Here is a 19578-nt window from a genome sequence, read left to right on the forward strand (position 1 = left end):
TACTACATTCATTTTTGTATCATCATCAACATCAAGGATATTATCAATCCACCCATCCATTTAATGTACATATAAGAAATTTTACAGTATAAATGATTGACTATATGAATGGTCAACCAATCTTTCGTTTGTTGTTTTTGTTTTACTATTCAAATGTCAACATCAAGAATCATCTTCATCTATCAAGTGAATATTTTTATATATTTTTTTTTGTCCAGATAGTTTCCTATCAACTTTGTTTTTTTTTCACTTTGCTAGTTTGTATACATGTGTGTGTAGAGCCATCCAAAATGAAGAAAAAAAAAACAGAATGATATTCAATGACCAATGAATGTCAATCGCAATCGAATAAATAATCATTCATTTTGAATCTGGCCGTATAGTTGACCGCAAACAAAATTTTGGCAATCTTTTTGAACTAGATTTTATTTTTCTTTTCTTTTCTTCTTACAGTTGGATAGTTGTTGTTGTCCATGAAGAAACTTTGATGATGATGTTGATGATGATGATGATGACGGATAGAAAAAAAATAAAGTTGGATAGATTGTAGAAAGGATATAACCATAGTGATCAATTTTAGTTCATATCATCATCAATAAAACCATCCATTTCATAATAATCATTTTCACATTGTCAGTTGATCCGATGACGATGAGGTACAATCATTAGACAGACAAACAGACCGAAATCGGGCATCGAAAAAGTCAAATTTTTGCCTGAATTTCTTATAAATGTTAATTCGTAATTCATTTTCGATCCATCGAAAATGATAACAACAATAAATATGCGAAAAACAAACAAACACACCGATAAATTTGATGGATGGATGTGTGTGTTTTTTTCAAAGAAAGAGAGAGAGAAAGAGAGAAGAGAAAAAAGTGAAAATTAAAAGCCATATTCATGTATGTCTGATTAACAGCAATCAAAAAAGATTAGAATATTATCCATGGTAAATAATCAAAGATAATCCATGAAAAAATGAAAATTTTATAATCTTTTTTGACTGAAAAAAAAACCATTCATATTTGATGTATTTTTATTCTGTATAATTTTCACAATCAACAATAACAGGAACAACAACAAAAAACAAAAAAACAAAATCGAATGTAAAAAAGAATCTAATCATCATATTATCCATCGGCTTCACACCACAACCGCAACCACAACATCAATGTCGACAAAAAAAAATTTTCCAATAATCTACATTTGACCACGAAAATTTTTTTTTTTATTTCAAAATCATCAAAATAGATATATAAAAAAAATCAAAATGGCCAAAATGATGATGACGATCATCATCATCATCTGTAAACCTAGCAATTATAATAATGGCCAACAATTAGCTGACTAAACATTATATCAAAATGGTGAATTTAAGTTAGAGAAAAACAAAAATCTGGCTATATTTTTCTTTCAAGATCAAGATAGATCAGGTTAGATAGATTAGATTCATCATCATCATCATCAGCATTCGTAAATGTAAGGTTATGAAAGCGAAACACACCAGTACACACAAACATACACACACTGATGCATACATTTTCATTGTTCTTATTATATAAAAAAAAATATTTTGCTCTTTTTTGGTTGGTTGTATATAATATTTTCGGCCCGACCTCTTTGCTTTTTCCCTATTTCACTGTTGTCGTTGTTGTTGTTGTTGTTGTTGTTGCGGTTCATAAACATTCATTCAATTCAATTCAAAATTCATTTCTCTCTCTATCACTCTTGTCCTCTATCATACACACATTCTACCATCATGAATCAACAGTTGGTTCATCCGAACGAATTGTTCGGAATTGTCGGCCCAATTGGCCTCCATACCATTATTCAGTAATACAATAGCATTCAATGAATGAATGAATGAAGCAAAAAATAAACCGACCAAGACTATAATTATGGCTATTACACGCAACGCTTTATCCAGAAGAAAAAGAATTGGTCTATTCTTTCTCATTTTTTGTTTGTTCATTCTTTTAGTGGTGTTTACTGTCACTTTATCAAAAAAAATAAAAAATTAGCTGTCTAGCTGCATGGAACTTATATATGAATATATATAAATATTGTATACATTCAACTACAATAATAATAATGATGACAAATGAAAAGGTGGCCTAATGATAATCAACAATTTTTGGAATGGACTGTCGGGTATTTTATCATCATCATCATCGTCATTATTATTTGCTGAATTTTCCACGCAAACATACATTTTTATGTGTGTGTGACACTGCCCATTATTGTCGTTATTCAATACAGCAATATTGTCATTAATTTGTTCATAAATTTTATTTCATACAGTTTCCCAAATAATAAAATGAAATACACAAACACGTGCAATAATATTAGATGTTGACAGTGGAAAAAAACGAGCTGCCCATTTAGTTCTGATGACTATAAATTATCATCATCATCATAAGAATTGAAAAAAATTAGTCATTAAATGTTGTTAATTATAATCAACAAAGATGATGATTACTTTAATTGTTCATGTTGACAGTTCCATTTCTTTTTTTTTCAACAACAGGTTGTTCAAATGATGATTAAGAACCTTCATAATCATTTCCAAAAGATTGATAGCATCAAGATAACCTTGAAAAAAAATTCCCAATTAATCAGGTCATCAGGTGTTATTTCGTCATCATCTACATAATGATAAATCAATCATCTAATTATACTAGTTTTGATTAGCTGTGTAAAAAAAAATCTATTTCCATCCTGGTAAAAATTCAAGTAGAAACGATTTTCATATAAAATATAATCATTGATGTTGAAAATGCGATAAAATTCAATTGCAGTAATCATAATACTAATAATAATATTTCACAAACGGAAGAAATCTATATAAAATATAAAATTCAGAGATAGAAAGAAAAATGTCACAAAATTCTTAATGAATTACTCATATTACATGATCATGGATTTCAATTTTTTTTTTATTTGGTCAATCTCTATGTATTTTTGTCAAATACGATTGGTTTCGCACACATATCTTAAATGGTTAGTGAATGAATAATAAATTTCAGTCACTTATGAAGACATCGTTTTTTTTTTGATAGAAATCCTTGAATTGTAATATCGATCGACAATCAGATTAGGTTCAAATATAAATGATAAGAGTTTAAGAATTTATTTCATCACCCAACAAAGATATGCCATGAGAGAGAGAGAGAGAGAAAAAAAAATTATCGAAAATAAAATTCATGGACGGATATTTTTTTTTTCATTTATACAAATTCAATTTTCATCGGTCATCATTTAAGTTATAATATGGATCCGATTATCATTTCGAAATTATTTTCAACAACAACAATATCAACAACTGATTGATAAAAATAAAAAAAAACACACAAATAAAATAAATTTCATACAAACTGAATGATTATAATTTATCCATATAGTGAATATATGAAAAATATTTTTTTTCTATGAAATTAATAATACCGATCATAGAATATTAAATTTCAAACACATTGGTCGGGTCCATTTGAGTGTTTGTTTTTCACCATGGTGTTAGACCATATGGAATAAATCTTAGAAAAAAAATTGAATATAATAGAATAAGCTAATTTAAAATCGACAACGTCGGTATACATTCTTGTTCATCATCATATATTCATAGGATGTATACATTGATTGTAATCAGAGACTTCTGAATCGACGACGACGACGACGGGAACGAGAATGATGATGTAATAAAAAAAACGAAATTTTCTGTTTCATGCCTGATTTTTATGACTTTTTTTCACACAACAATGAATATGATGGCACAATGATGATGATGATAGAAGCATAAAACAAAATAAAAAAAACCAGAAAAAAGACTAATGAAAGCAAAAAAAATTTGGAACCAAGATTGAAACAATTTTTCTCAAACGAATGGAAAAATAAAAATGAAATAAAATAAAAACAAATGAACAAACGAACGAACGAATGAACAAAAAAAAACCTAACCAGACATGATGATATCATGAGATTGAGATTCATTCAAGATATATAATGTGTGTATGTATGGTAGGGAATCCGGTGAACTGTGTGGATATGATTATTATTGTTATATAATCATCATCATAATAATAATAATTGAGTAAGTGTGTGTGTGTGTGTGTGTCGAATGTTCACGCTAATATTATCACTATGTGTCATGTAATAAAAAAAAATTACATCATCTTGAATGAATAAAATTATCCGAAAAAAAAGTGAAAAGTCAAAATAGAAAGATATTGGTGCGTGTTCGTGTGTGTGTGTGTGTATTTGCGATTGATGAGTTTCTTCTGCAAAAAATATCTACGGTTCCCTAGAGCACACATTAATTACCATCTCCTATATTATTTTCATAAAACAATCCGCATCATCAAAATCATTGGACAAGAAAAACAACAAACAATTGTAGAACAGAGAAGAAAAAGATTAACCATAACATTTTTGCAACCACATTGCCTACCCTATTACTTTGAAAAAAAATGAATGCATGTTATTCATTTCGTTGTTTCAATGCAGGATGTATCACAGGGCAATAAACATCACATCCATTTTATATGCGTGTGTGTGTGTGTTCGTATGTGCATGAAAAAGAATTGTGCCCGGTTTCAAATCATTGTAACCTAATATTATATATTTGAGATGCACAAATTCATTCACTCATTTAAAATGCATACATAGTACGCATAGTATTAAAAATTTATACAATTAAATCAAATTATTATTATTATATTTAGCAAAGAATTCTACCGAAATTATTAAGTGATAAAAAAATCTTTATTGTGAATTTGAAACGAGTTTTTATTGATGCTAAAATCACCCATCGACTGTACCATGTAAAATAAGATTTGAATTTCATTTTCAAACAAAAAAAAATCATAATAACGACCATCGGTGCATCCTTTTCATTGATCTTTGTGAAATTATTATGTTTTCGAATTTCATCAGTTATAAAAATGAATAATTGATTCCTGAATTTTTTTCCAATTGATATTATTGATTTCAAAAAGCGAAAAAAAACCCGATTTAATAAGTAAATGATGTGACAAACTAACGTGATGATCATAGCCATCACTTGATAGAATGCGATGAAATATTTTAAACCATAATTGCGGTTACTATAATAAAGATAAATTCAATTTTTTTATCTGTTTAAACATTAAAAATCTTTGAAATTTTTTTTTATTCATTCACCATCATTAAATCATCTTTATGTTCTGATATCTTCTAATGAGAGGAATATATTTCAGAAGATACATTGTAAATAATAAAAAAAAACTCTAAAAAACATCATCACACCTTGACCATGGTCATCAACATCATTATTTCATCCAAATCATTATCAATAGTAAAAGATATTTTCGGCATCATTCAGGTAGCTAATAATCATAATGATGACCAATCATACAGATAATAAACAAAAAATAAAAAATTCTCATGGCAAATCATTTGATTCATTCAAATAAACACATCATATAGATTTCAAAATTTATAACTTGAAGAAAAAACAAAATAATGTAATTAAATGAAATAAAAACAAAACCAATCGACGATAATTTTCCATTGAAATATTTGGAATTATTCATATAACTGTATGATAATTAAACTGAGAATCATGTGATAATTCTACAGAAAAAAATATTGGTCAAAGACAATCAGTCTAGACTTATCATTATTATCATCTTGGGTTTTTTTTCGTCGATAAATCGAAGAAATATCTTATTTTATTATTTACGACTTTGAACGAAAAAAAATTAAATTCTCACTCTCATTATTTTTCATCATCATCATCATCATCATCATAATCATTTTTTAAATATATGGGGCACATATAAAATTTTCAACTTGGTCATTTGGAAAATGACCATAGAAAAAGAAATTTTGGTCCATGGATGAAAATGGCCACAACAAGTCTGCTACATAATTCGTCCGGGTCAAATCATTTGATCTTGGATAATTTGGTCGAGCCATATTACTACATATCTGTACGAATAAATTTTTTTTCAATAAAAAAAAATTTTTTTTTTCGTCCAGTTTAAACTTGATCACGATCATTGTTTATTTGTTACACAGAGGCAATATAAAAGAAAAAAAAGAATGATAATTATCGTGATAAAATATCATTGAATTGAATTGTACCTGTGTGGTGTAAACAGATATAAACATTTCAACGAAAAGCAAAATGAATTAATTTCATATATATATATGGATTGATAATAATAATTCAATGATATAGATTATCGTTTTCAAGATCAATCAAATGTAATAAAATACGGCAGAAGTGAGAAGAAGAGAAAAGTGGAAACTTTAAATAAATGGACAAAACATATGTCATATATGGAAAATTTTGAACAATTTCGTTCAATATCTTCGATTTTTCTCCAATTTTCTTTCTTTTTTTTTATCATTGATTGATTATAGATTTAGAATTGAAATAATTGTCATAATTATAGGCTTTCATCATAATAATCATAATAAATTACCGAATTACAATTCCAAAGTGGATTGGTCGATACTTTTTAAGGTGTGTTTGTGTGTGTGCGTGTGTGTGTGATTCAAATTCCAACGTTATCATGTCTGAATTAAATCAGTTCAATGATTTAGATTAGTTATTAATCATTCATTTGAAAGATTATTATGGCTCCTGATGAACAATTTTTCGCTCAATTCCTTGTAAAATGATGAAAAATAAATATAAATAAATTTTAAAATAAAAAAAAGTTTGAAATTGATCCATTTTATCATGGGAACAAGAAAAATGGATACAATCAACTACTTCTACCACTGTGATTGTCTGATCAAATCTCTTGTATTCCGTGTGGATTTCAGTATCCTGTCTGCAAAAAAAAAAATTAAAAATTCACAACTTTTTTTTATCAACAAGCATCAAATAAAACATCATTTTCACTATGACAAATTTGTTGTACGAAGAGAAGCGATGATGAAACAAGAATTATATAAATATTTAATATACATTTGAAAGCTATGATTAAAACAACGAACAAAACATCAACCGACCGAATGATGAGTTCATCATCATCATCAATATGCATATATGATGTGTAACAGAGTTACCGTTCTTGTTGTTGTTGTTATTACCATTATGAGATATATACACTTAATAGAATCGGAAAAGATGAGATTCATAAATTAACTAGAAAGATAGTAAAAAAAAATGTAAGTTTATTCTGCTTAATAATCAATAATAGAGAGCAAGAGACTTTCATCATCATCATTATTATTACTATGTGGTACAAATTCTATGTTGAATGTTGATGAACATTTTTTTTTTTTTTTTTTTGAAACAGAGAAAATAAAGTACAAAAAAAATCCTTTTTTACATAATGGAAAATAATATTTTCATACATCTCTTTTGGGAAATTTCAAGTGTGTGTAAATGATGTATAAATTTAAAAAAAAAAATGAAAAAGAAATCGAAAATTATTCACCGGAATATTATTATTATTATTGAGAGTTGAAAAGTTGTATTCTACCTTTTTTTTTGTCAAAACAAAATGAACTTTTTGTGAAAATCACAATCACAATCATCATCCTAAAAAAAACAATAGAAATGGAATCGAAACAAAAAACTTTTTATTCAAATCAAATTAAAGGAATCAAAAAAAAAATCAAATCTTGTTATGGATGCAGCAGCAATCAAAAACAAAAGTGGAAACTTTGAAAAATTCTGCTTTTTTCAAAATGCAAATTTTGAAAAAAAGTTACATATTTTGAAAAAAAGAAAATATTCCAATCATGTCGATGGGATTGTTGTTGTTGTTGTTATGGCATTGATTTTTTTTTTGGGATCCATGCATTAGAATGGAAATCAGCATGTGTGTGTGTGTGTGTGTTCTCTATGCACCATAATCAATGGAAAATATTTTGATGGAAATCGACATTGACATGTCGCGAATTATGTCATGTTGACCCAAAAAAAGCTGAAAAACAAAATTATCATTCAAATGATTAATGGTGCTACATTGGAAATATTGTGCCGAATCATCATCATCATCATCATTCCGGAATGTGATCGAATCGAATTTTTTGTTTTTTTTTTCTCCAACAAGTTCAATTCGGCTATTTCTGTTAATAAAGAGATAAACGATCATCAATGTCAAAATATTTCAAAGATTCACAATGGTTGTTTTGATGTGTGATGGTTTAAATCCTATAGGATCTTTAGCAAAAACAAAACAAAACAAAAAAGAAAAAATTCATTCTCTTTTTCTTTCTCCCTGTGTGTGTTTTAGTGTGTAGGATTTCAAAAGAAAAAAAATGTTATAATCAGATTTTCATCGTAAAAAAACATGCATCGAAATGAAAGATAGTTCAAAACAAGACAGATCAAATTCAAAAACCTCAAAATGATGACTATCGTCGAATATATACACACGTTCCTGATATATTAAACAAAAAAAAAAATCTTGACATTTGATTTGAATGACATGAACAACCATCGTTCGTTTATTGAATCTTTTACGGGCTAATCATTGTTGATCCGACAATAAAAATCTAATAAAAAAACGACACATCTATAATGATAATAATGATGATGACGCAAACAGAAACAGACAAAATGTGAATATTGAAAAAAAACGTAGAGAGATAGAAAGACAAAATCGATAATATTGATCATTGTAAATTCGTGAATAATTGTTAATCGAAAGATGAAAAAAAAACAGAAACAAAAAAAATCTAATCGAAATATTTGATTTTAGTAAATTTGCATTTCAATAGATTATCATCATGTCATGTTCCCATCATCATCATCATCATTATCAATGAGATATAATGAATCGTAATGTGTATTCTAAGATTCCAACAAAGTCAAACAAGTATTGTCATCATGTATTTGTTTTAATGAAATTCCATCTAATGAATTTTCAATTATTTCAACTATTATTCCTCTTAATAGCTAAAATTTAAATTAATAATTCTAATATTGATTAATTGAAATTCTGCTATTCTGAATTATAAAAATATGAAAACCAGATGATCATCAGTTCATATATTTTTTCGATTGTACACACACATAACCATTGCATCCATCAGTTATGTTTATGAATTTTCGTTATCTATCGCCTCATTTCAAGATAGATCTCAAACAGATCATTTATAAAAATTTCCTTCATGTCAAAGTTCATATATGTGCGCGGCATTCATTAAAAAGATTTGATTATCGATTTTATACGTCATATGATGAAAAAAAAATCGTTAAGTTTTATCGGCCAGAGAAAAAAATGATTATGATGACAACACCTACTCAGTTATTATTAATTAAGGCAGAAAGAAGAAAAAAATTTCCATTGCCTCGATGACAACGCTTGTTGGTGGTCAAATATTTTTTCGGCTTAAATCGAATAACCAAATCTATGCCTGTGTGTATGTGTGTGTGTGTGTGTGTTTTAATTAATTGACCATTTTGACAAGAAGAATATTGGACTTCAATAGCTAAAAACGTTTTATTTTCACCATAAATAATATAATCATTCAATATATATGCAATGAAATGATTGAAAGAGATGACCACAAAAGGTGCAAAAGATGTTTGGATTTAATCAATTTTTCTTCATCAAAATAAAAACCAGAAAAAAAATAAAGAAAACATTTGCAGACATTTCAATGTATAATTCAAATGATCCAAACCAAAGATCGATGATAATGATGATGAACTGAATTCCCAATGATGATTTATAGTTTTCTGCATTCATATCAAATATTTACAAACTTTATGATATGAATAATCTATCATTCGATATATTTTATTATTGGTGGTTGTGTAAACCAAAGAAAAAATTGCATTACATAATATCCTGCTTTAGCAAAGATCACTTGTTGTTGTTGTTGTTGTTGTCATTCGCATCGAATAGGACAATTTCGCATTAAAAATGAAATGTAGAAATTGCCATAAATTGAACACATTTCATTTGAACTAATTCCATTTTTTTTTCATTTAGATCATTAACGAATCAAAAAAAGTTTGATCAAACATTTCAAAGAGAAATATATCGAGTATAAATAGGGAATAAAATGAGATCAATTTTCAATCTATTTCACTTGACATATGTAAAGATGTGTTTGCATGGATAAAATCAGTGTTTGGATATTTTTGTTTTTCTTGTTGTTGTTGTTGTTGTTGTTGTTGTTTTCTGTTTAAAAATTTACGCGGAAGCCAACATAGCCAACATAAATATAAATGAAACCAGAGCATTAATTTTATGTTATTACATAATAAATAAGGATATTCACCCACTACCAACAACAATTGTCAGCAATATATAATAAATGAACAAAATTTTTTTTGAATACAATTTTCAAAAAAAAATAAAATAAAAATCCATGTGATTGACGTTTGAATTCTGATTTCTTTGAATAACAAATAACCAGGTTATTTTCTCTATTTGTTTTTACTCGTCTATGTTGATTGTGATCATTCATGATGGAGTACCGGTAAGAAATATTCAGGTAATCGAGAAAAAATGCAATTTGTATTTGGACATGTTCATGTCAACATTATCATTATCACCCATTGAGTAAGATATTAATTTGATTTTAAATAAAAAAAAAATAAACAAACATGCCAAAATTCAATTTTAGAAGGTAGATATAGTCGCCCAACAGTATTAACATTAAAGAAATGGATTAGGTTTTTTTGTTGTTGTTTTTTTCGCATCAACAACAAAATGAATGATGAAAAACACAATTTATTCACCAGGAGAATAGATATCTTTCACAGAAAAATGTCATATGGATAAAGATTTTGTTGTTGTTGTTTTTTTGTTTGTATCCTAATCATAATTATCACATCATTCAAGATTCTACAGAACACTGACCGATTACAACATTTGATACAGTTGCCCATGTTTGTGAAACAAATGGGCAACAAAAAAAAAAAATTTATTTGATGTGCATCTGATTCAGGTGTGCAAAGAAAAAACTTGTCCAATTAGTTTGATTTGATTATGTTGGCAGTGGATATATACAGAAACATCAACAGCAGTAGCATCGGTGATTTATTGACATTTACTTCCTACTACTACCTATAGGAAGCCTATATCCATCTCCTATTCTATATGTAATCAAATGAGAAAAAATTCCAATCATTGCCAAATTTCATCATCATCATAATCAGATTGCTAGAAGAGCAAAGAAAAAAAAAATCCATTTGTTTCCAAAATCATCAATTCAGCCAACACCAACGCACCATGATGATAAAAATCATTATTTATGCGATAGAAAAAGAAGAACAAGCATCGTAGAAAATAAATTGGAAACGAAACGAAACAATTCAAAACAATTATGTGGATACTATTTGAAATTTGTTGATTTCCAGTATAAAAAAATGAATGAATTTACGGTGGAAAGATACTTATCCAAAAACAAAATCGATTGACCAATAAAAACCATCATCATCATCATATATAATGTCCTTATTTTCCACTATTTTTTTTATCAATACAGAATAATCATATTATATACCGTCTTTATCAATAACTCATCAGGTTGTTCCTTCTTCTCAATCAAATCACTGATTTCATCAACTCCTTATACTTGTATGAGGGAAAGAATTTATGTGAAAAAAAGCACATTGAACAGTCAAATAAATATTAATATTTATATAGATTCAATGGAAATCAATATTAAAATGATAATTTTATTTTTTTTTTTTTTTTGGCCAGAAGCAGCCTATAAATATCATCATTTATCAAAGGTGAATGTCAATCAAATCGATTCATATTGTGTTAAATAGTGGATAAAAAGACATAAATATGACATAATCATATGCAATGTACGATGACAGATTATATAGTAGTATATAAAAAGAAAAAAAATCTTCATTGAATCCATTGATGGATACAATCATTTTATTTTATGTTTTTTTTCTCATTTGAACGATATAACCTGATAATTATACAACATACGTTATGCAGTAATTTAATTCAAAATTATTTAGTATTGAATATGTTGGTGTTTATGTGTGTTGGGTAAAACTTTGACCAACAATCGAAACGCATCAATAGCATCATATATGAATATATTGCAAAAATAAAGGCGTGTTTAATTCTGGTTTGGTTTCTGGCATTATGATGATAATGATCATCATCATAAAATGAGACAATAGGTGTGTGTTTATAGTAAATGTTGTAACTATTTGCTTGCTTTTGGCCAATTATAAAAATCGTTGATGCTTTTAAATTAGTTTTTCCATTCAAAAACACGCGCAATGAGAAATTTAATTTTTTTATTCAACAAACACATTTTTTCACTAAAATATTTATTGTCAAATTGAGCTTGTTTTTCTAAAAGTTAAAATTTCGATTTGGTTGGCCGATTGTTTGGTTGTCACTTTGATGATGATGGACAATTATCATAACCGGCTTCAGTTTACCTTTTCATATAATAATAACCCTACGTATTTGAAATTCTTGAATTCATTCAACTTTAGTATGCAATAAGTGTGTGTGTGTGTGTGTGTGTGATTTTCATTTCATAAATGAATGATTTAAAAGCAATGGGCTGGAAAGAAAGGGTTCGGTGTGCATCCATAGTGAACAATAATATAACGACGATTTGAAATGGCCTTATTTTCGACCATCAACAACAACATGAAAGACAGTGGAAGAAACAAAAAGAGAATATCATGGATATCTTGAATCAATCAAATAGAAAATACAAGATTTAGAATGAAAAAAAAACTTTGATTCGTATGTGGTAAAGCCAAAGAAATAAAATCCAATTTAAAAATGGTTAGATAGATGGAATACCGATCTAGATTAAGATGATAATGATTATGGCTGATGATCATCATCATTATTATTACCATTCTCCTGGTGTTTTTTTTTATTTTTGCTCATTATAATTATTATATATAGGAAGGTAACGCATTCCAATGATGTATGGATAGTATTGCATCAAAATGTTGCAATTGAGAATCATCATCATCACGGATATTAATTTGTTGTTGTTGTTGTTGTATAATTCATAATGTGGTAGTTGTTCACCATTATCAATATAGTATCCAATTGAATGAAAATTCAATAACAACAACAACAATGATATTTGACCAGACAAATTAAACAATTTCTAAATTTTTTCCAGTTTTCTAGCTACTGTGTATAATTTAGCAATTGATTATTGTTGTTATTGTTTATTTAAAATTCTATGAAAATCATTCTGAATGATGATTGGGATTTAAATCGATTATTTAAGGATTATCAAAATTTTTCCAATAGAATTTTGATGTTTAATCCATTTGATTTGAAATAAATAAAAATATCATTGACCTTGAATAGCATTAGGTTCGATTGATTAATATTCACCGATCAAGATCGATCTAATGATGATCATCTATATATTGGTAATTCAACAATGTTTATATCCACACACACAATTGTGGATCATCATGAATCATAATAATATTGAAGGGTATGTGGTGGTTATATCAACGTTTTTTCTTCTCATTTTATATGAAAAGTCATTTGTCAAAAGACGGATGCTTACGTTTTTTTTTGTTTTATTTCAATTTTATCTATTTCATTTCATTCATTCATTCATGTCAGAGAAATGGTTTTTATGGTTAAACCTTTTTCTTCTTTCTTTTTATTATTTTGTTTTGATAAATCATCATTTGAATTTTCATTTTTGATCATCATCATCATCAACAACAACATCAATTATCTGATGAATCTAAAGTTGAAATGATTTGGAAATTCGTTCATCATTTTTTGTATCAACAGTCATCCATATATATAAAACGATAATCATTAACTATTGACACATTGAACACAAAGGTAGCTGTTGTTTATTCATAACATTGTCGTTATTCGATTCATCTTTTTTCGTTCGATTAATGATTATTGGAAGAATAAAAAAAAAATAATAATAATGAATGATCATCAACAATAATCAACCATTTGATTATTGAGACTCATGAATGAAAATAAAAATGTATATCAGAATAAATGAATGAATCTATTTTCTAAGAAAAAAAAAATTTCATTGGCCACCACACAGTCTAATGATTTTTGTACGTATAGATAAATTGTTTCTTTGATTTTGATGAATGAATGAATCAAAATAAAATTTCTCCCATGAGGAATCGTTTGCTCAATTCGATGTTTGTTTAGATCTGAAATGATGCAATACATTTGAATTTTCATTTGAATGAAAATTATCTTTTTCTCCTGAAAAAATAAAAATTCATTGAAAGGATTTTCAAAAAAGAATGAATTAAGAATCTCTAGAGAGAATAAGAAAAAGTATATTCATATCCGGATCTTATTTTCTTACCCTTTTATTCCAAGCCAAGAGTTCTATATGATTAAAGTTTTGATCAAAATCAACAACCATATAAATTGAAAGGTATTTGTGTGAAATGTTGATGATGTTCATATCGTTTGAATTCTGAACTCATTCTTATCATCATCACTATCAACATTGGTTTGGTGACAAAACACACCATTACCATACAGAAAAATGAAAATGTAAAATTAATATATTCAGTTCAACTTGATTTGATGATTGCCATTTGAGGAAATCAATTTAACTTTTTTTTTCTCTCTCTCTTTCATTTTGGCCAGGTTTCTTCTTTCTGATTCATATTCAAATAATTATCAACTTAAGAATTTTTCGTTTTTGTTTACCTATGATGTGCTGTGGAAAGAAAATTTTTTTTCAAACACAATCATAAACACACAAACACACAGAGTTCATAGGTCGAACGCCCGAAATTCTATCTTATCGTATGTAGAAAATAATATTTATATACAAACCACTTTTTTATTTTTTGAAGATCAAGTGGAAAATATAAACCAATCAAACAAACAAACAAACAAACACATCATCATTGAACTAAATCATCAGTTTGGAAAAAAAAACGAGAAAAAAATGAACAATTCTTCGCATCAGGTAAACCAAAAAAAAAATCGACCACTATTCACAGCCATCCATCCATCCCATCCATAATGATGTATGAGATTCACCATAAACCAACGCGATGTATTCGTGTGTTTGTGTGTGTGTATACATCGAATGTTTGTAAACAAATCATTAACATTTCAACAACAAAAACAAACGAAACGAATGAAAAATTCTTGCACACATATACACAATATGTATGGTGAAATGTCATTGAATTTTTTTTTATATTTTGTGGTCACAAAAGAACTTTTATGATCAATTCTTTCGATGATGATGATGATGATGATGGCCTTTAGACTAGATGGCTACCATTTTTTGACGCTCTTGAAACTTGAAAAGAGAGAGATAGAGAAAAAAAAAATGCAGATCTCCACTCGATCAACAATGATGATGATGATGATGATGAAGGTAAGAAGAATGGTAATTCAAAAAACAATATTATAAAACTGCAAATTTCAACAACAACAACAACAACAATAATAATAATAATAATCATAACAATCGAAAAATTGCGAGAAAGAAATGAAAAATGGAAAAATATTTGAAACAAACAATAGATTATTATATTGAATATATTTTGAGTGTGTGTTTATATTTGTTTATATATTCTCTTCATCATCTTGTGTGTGATTATCATCATCATCATCATCGATTTTCATCTATGGTATGGCATATAGAGATGATACCCCCCTCCATGTTGAATATGAATGAATGGAAAAGTCAACCTATCAAAAAAAAAAAAAAAAGAAACGAATGGAATTTTTTGTTTTATGTTTCTGCTAAAAGACATTTGCCGATCTTTATATATATTTTTTTTACCTTGTTTTCGATTGTCGATGTATATCTTGTTGTGTATTCGCTTAATCATCATCAATCAATTATTACGTTGGTAGAAGAAGAAGAAAAATTCGTCCATCATCATCATCATCAGCATTCGAACACCTCGAGGGAAATGAAAGGACCTGATAAAAAAAAAATTTTTTTTTTCCTGTTGTGATTAGCCTGATCAGATCATCATTGTATTGTATTATGTATTAAATTAGGAATTTAGAAAAGGTCTTGCATGTAGTAGCAGTGGAAACCAAGGACCAAGTGTAATTTTTTTGTCCAAAATAAATTTGTTTCGTTTTCTTACGTAGTAGCCGAGTCCCAATTTTTTCTGATATTTGTTTCACACACACACACACAGTGAAGTCAAATGGACATAAATTTTATGGAGAAGATCACACTTGGTGGTGATGATGATGACATCAAAAATTCCTGCCAATCATTGATATTTATCAATGATGATGATGATAAGTTTCTAATTTCAAACATGAATAATATGAAAAAAATTTGTCAAACAAATTTGAATTCCAGAAATCAGAAAATTTTGAAATTTTCTTCACGCCACAATTCTCAAATGATCACTTGCCCATCAAGTTCTGGAATCTGGAATATCGTTATATTTCAAATGTCTCAATATATAATTCAACACTTGTCATCATCATTGTCACATATTATTCATTCAATTTCTTTTCACACTTTTTTTTTCAATGATTCCCATAAAACATTTTAACAAACAATTCCTTAGATGTCAATTTATAAAAAGAATTTATTTATTTGGCACACAAACAAAATATACATAATAGATATCTAAAGAAGAAGAAGAATAAACATTTTGTATGTGTAAAAAATAACATTTTTAATAATTAAGAGAAAAAAAAATGAAAAATCAAAGATGAATATTTGACCATATTAAATGAAAATAATTACATGAGAATTTTCAGAAATGAATGACAACAGACAGGCAATTTTTTTTTGTTGATCATCATTATCATTAAGTAATTAATAATAATAATCGTCGATATATCACAATCAAGTTTGCAAAATGTGGATAAATTTTTTTCTTACAAAAAAAAACAAATCAACGAAGATTCATACCAAATTGAATACGAAGCTGTTCATAGATAACAAATACAAGTACAGTATGTGGACCAACACGTATTAATGCCGGTACGAAACCTTTATAAAAACCACGTACACCTGAATTACGATATAGATCGATAACCTGTTTTTTGATCATTTGTCCTGTACATGTTTCACTTTGATTCATTATACGTGTTTTAAGTACATCCAATGGTTGTGTCAATATCGTACAAGTTATACTGGCAAACGTACTACTGATAACATGTGTTTGAATCTTATCACCGGCCATCGATGCTTTTGATACAAGCCAATATTTAAATTGATCATACATTGCTAATTGACCAATGGATACTAGAATTGATCGAGCCATTACCATTGATGAACCACGAAATAAAGCAGACGGTCCTTCTTTACGATAGATTTCTTTCAGGCCTTGTATGGCATTTCGATAGTTTCGTTTGAAACGTTCTTCAAGTTTGATATCATTTTGCATACGAACATTAACAACATCAGGTGGTGTACCAACTAAGCCACCGATCGCACCAGAAAAAGCAGCTATAATCATACGTTCATATAATGGTAATATTTGCTGTTCATGTGTAATAAGTTTCTGTTTTGTAGCTTCATAGATACCGAAACGAACAGTTGAATATGTTAATTGACGTAGAATCGAAGCTGTTAAACCATTATAAAGTGCAAGAAATCCATTCTTTTTGATTACTTGAATAGTGGCTGCCACTAATGTCTGTCGTCCGGCAAGTAATCCCGATGTTTGATAATAAACTTTCATCGTATCCAATGGATGTGTAATACAAGCAGCACCGGCCGATGCTATACCACCAAAATACCAACGTGGCACACGAGGCCCGGATGTATCTTTCGACACTGTTGATGATAATCGATCCTTTAATTCTAAAGACATGGATAAATTCATATCAATGTAGCAATAATGATGATTTAGATGAACACATAATGAACACATACGATGTACAATAACAATGACAACAATAATAACAACAACAACAATGACAATGACAATAACCACAGAGATGATGAGACTTACTTTTTTGCATCAACAATTGTTTCAATAGTTGTCGATTATGGAATAATTCAGCGGGTGCTTTTTCCATTTTTGTTTGATTGACGTTTCTGCTTTGTTCTATTTTTTTTATTATTGTTGAATTCAAATTAGAGGTTTATGGATTGAAATTTTAAAAAAAATTTTTAGAAGAAACTTTTGCAATACAGGATTTGAGCCAATATCAATTGTAATAACAAATATGAATTTGATTTTATGAATGTAATGATGACGATGAGAGATTTTTTCTTATTATTGATAATCAATGATTTACAAATGAAAATCAGGACATTTATGATGAGCACAATAAAAGGCGTATATAGAAAAAAAAAATTTTAAACTCAGCTAGACATTTGTCTGGCTCATAGATATGAAAATACGTTGGTTACGTCAAAAAAATTGATTGCCATTAATAGTGGTAAGCATAAAAGATGATTACCCATTTTTATTTGTTTGATGATGATCAAATGATACTATATTTACTCAATGATTTGTTGTCGATAATGTTGTGACAAGTTGGCGTATTTAGGAAATTTTTCTGGATTAGATAAAAAAAATGGAAAATTGTTTTTCACTTTTTATATAGATGGATTCTAAGAATCATTCGATATGTTGTCATTTTGTTTTGAAAGTTTCAAATACATTTGAAGGGGAAATCTACATCAGTAGCGGTCACGTGGTGCATGTTGTCGAGGAAGAAAAATAAAGTTGTGTTTTGAATTGAAGCTTGCAAGCTATGACCTCAAAGCGTGATTCACTCAATGCTTTGTGAGACGTATCTGTTGATGCATGCAGAGAAAAACAGAAAAAAGAGAAAAACAGCTGTTATATGCCGTTCATAGAGTATTGTACGGCTCTGTGTGGAAAAAATTCTCTGTTCAAGTGGGTTTTACAAAACCAAAAAAATAAAAATAAAAATTCCAAAAACAAAAATTTTAACTAACATACCGAATAAAATAAATGACCTAGATAGCCGCCCATATAACATATAAAATAATGAATTACGATTGACTGAACCTGAAACCCGAGATAAACCACACATATAATGTATAGTTACAATGTTTTGGACAGAATATAGAATCCACTTGCAAAATAGAATAACAACACTTTTTGTTTTCCTGCAATGCGGATCGAATGGAAGAATAACAAGAAAAATTGTAATCACCATTATCATTACAGATGAATGACAATCCACATACAGAGATTGAGAAGGAGAAAAAAAACAAGATTGTTTTGTATGTTTGTTTGTTTGTTTGTTTGTCTATTTGTGCGAATAAAATTCGTAAATGAATCGTATAAAATGAAAATCGCATAACATTGCATGGTTTAATGATCATTATTTTGTGGATGTGCAAGTCTTTTATCATCAAATATCTTTTTGTTTTTTTTTTCTTGAATCTTGAAAATTGTTTATTCTTTCATGAAGAGACCAATATACTTTTGTGTTGTTATCCAAATCCACATGGTAACAACATTCCAGTAAGCGATATTTGTATTGGTTAAATGATAAAAAATAAATGATTAAATCATTTCGACAAATAATATTTGCTATTTTGCTATGTCGGTGATTAGTGCGATAAACAAATTATTTTTTTTTTTTTTTTGCAAAAAAAAGAAAGCTCATCGTGTTATCAACAAACAACCTTCAAGTAAATCAATGTAAATCAGTGAAATGAAATGAAATTTTG

The 19578-nt window shown here is 28.0% G+C and overlaps 1 protein-coding gene across 1 annotated transcript; it reads right to left on the reverse strand.

The window, feature by feature from the left end:
* Positions 1 to 16484: 16484 nt before the first annotated feature.
* Positions 16485 to 19217, reverse strand: LOC124499327 (mitochondrial dicarboxylate carrier). Its single transcript, XM_047063219.2, has 3 exons — positions 18839 to 19217; positions 17876 to 18764; positions 16485 to 17724 (listed from the first exon to the last, which is right to left on the reverse strand). The coding sequence occupies exons 2-3, from the start codon at positions 17940 to 17942 to the stop codon at positions 16811 to 16813; spliced, it is 981 nt and encodes a 326-aa protein (XP_046919175.1). The 5' UTR covers positions 17943 to 18764; positions 18839 to 19217; the 3' UTR covers positions 16485 to 16810.
* Positions 19218 to 19578: the final 361 nt, after the last annotated feature.

Source organism: Dermatophagoides farinae, chromosome 2 (assembly GCF_024713945.1).
Source record: "Dermatophagoides farinae isolate YC_2012a chromosome 2, ASM2471394v1, whole genome shotgun sequence".
Lineage (NCBI taxonomy): Eukaryota > Metazoa > Arthropoda > Arachnida > Sarcoptiformes > Pyroglyphidae > Dermatophagoides > Dermatophagoides farinae.

Bases quoted from the DNA above. Each gene is read 5' to 3' on its own strand.
- LOC124499327 (XM_047063219.2), bottom strand. From the start codon at position 17,942: ATGGAAAAAGCACCCGCTGAATTATTCCATAATCGACAACTATTGAAA. The intron at 17,725-17,875 runs GTAAGTCTCATC...CCATGTCTTTAG, and splicing joins ACAATTGTTGATGCAAAAAA to AATTAAAGGATCGATTATCA.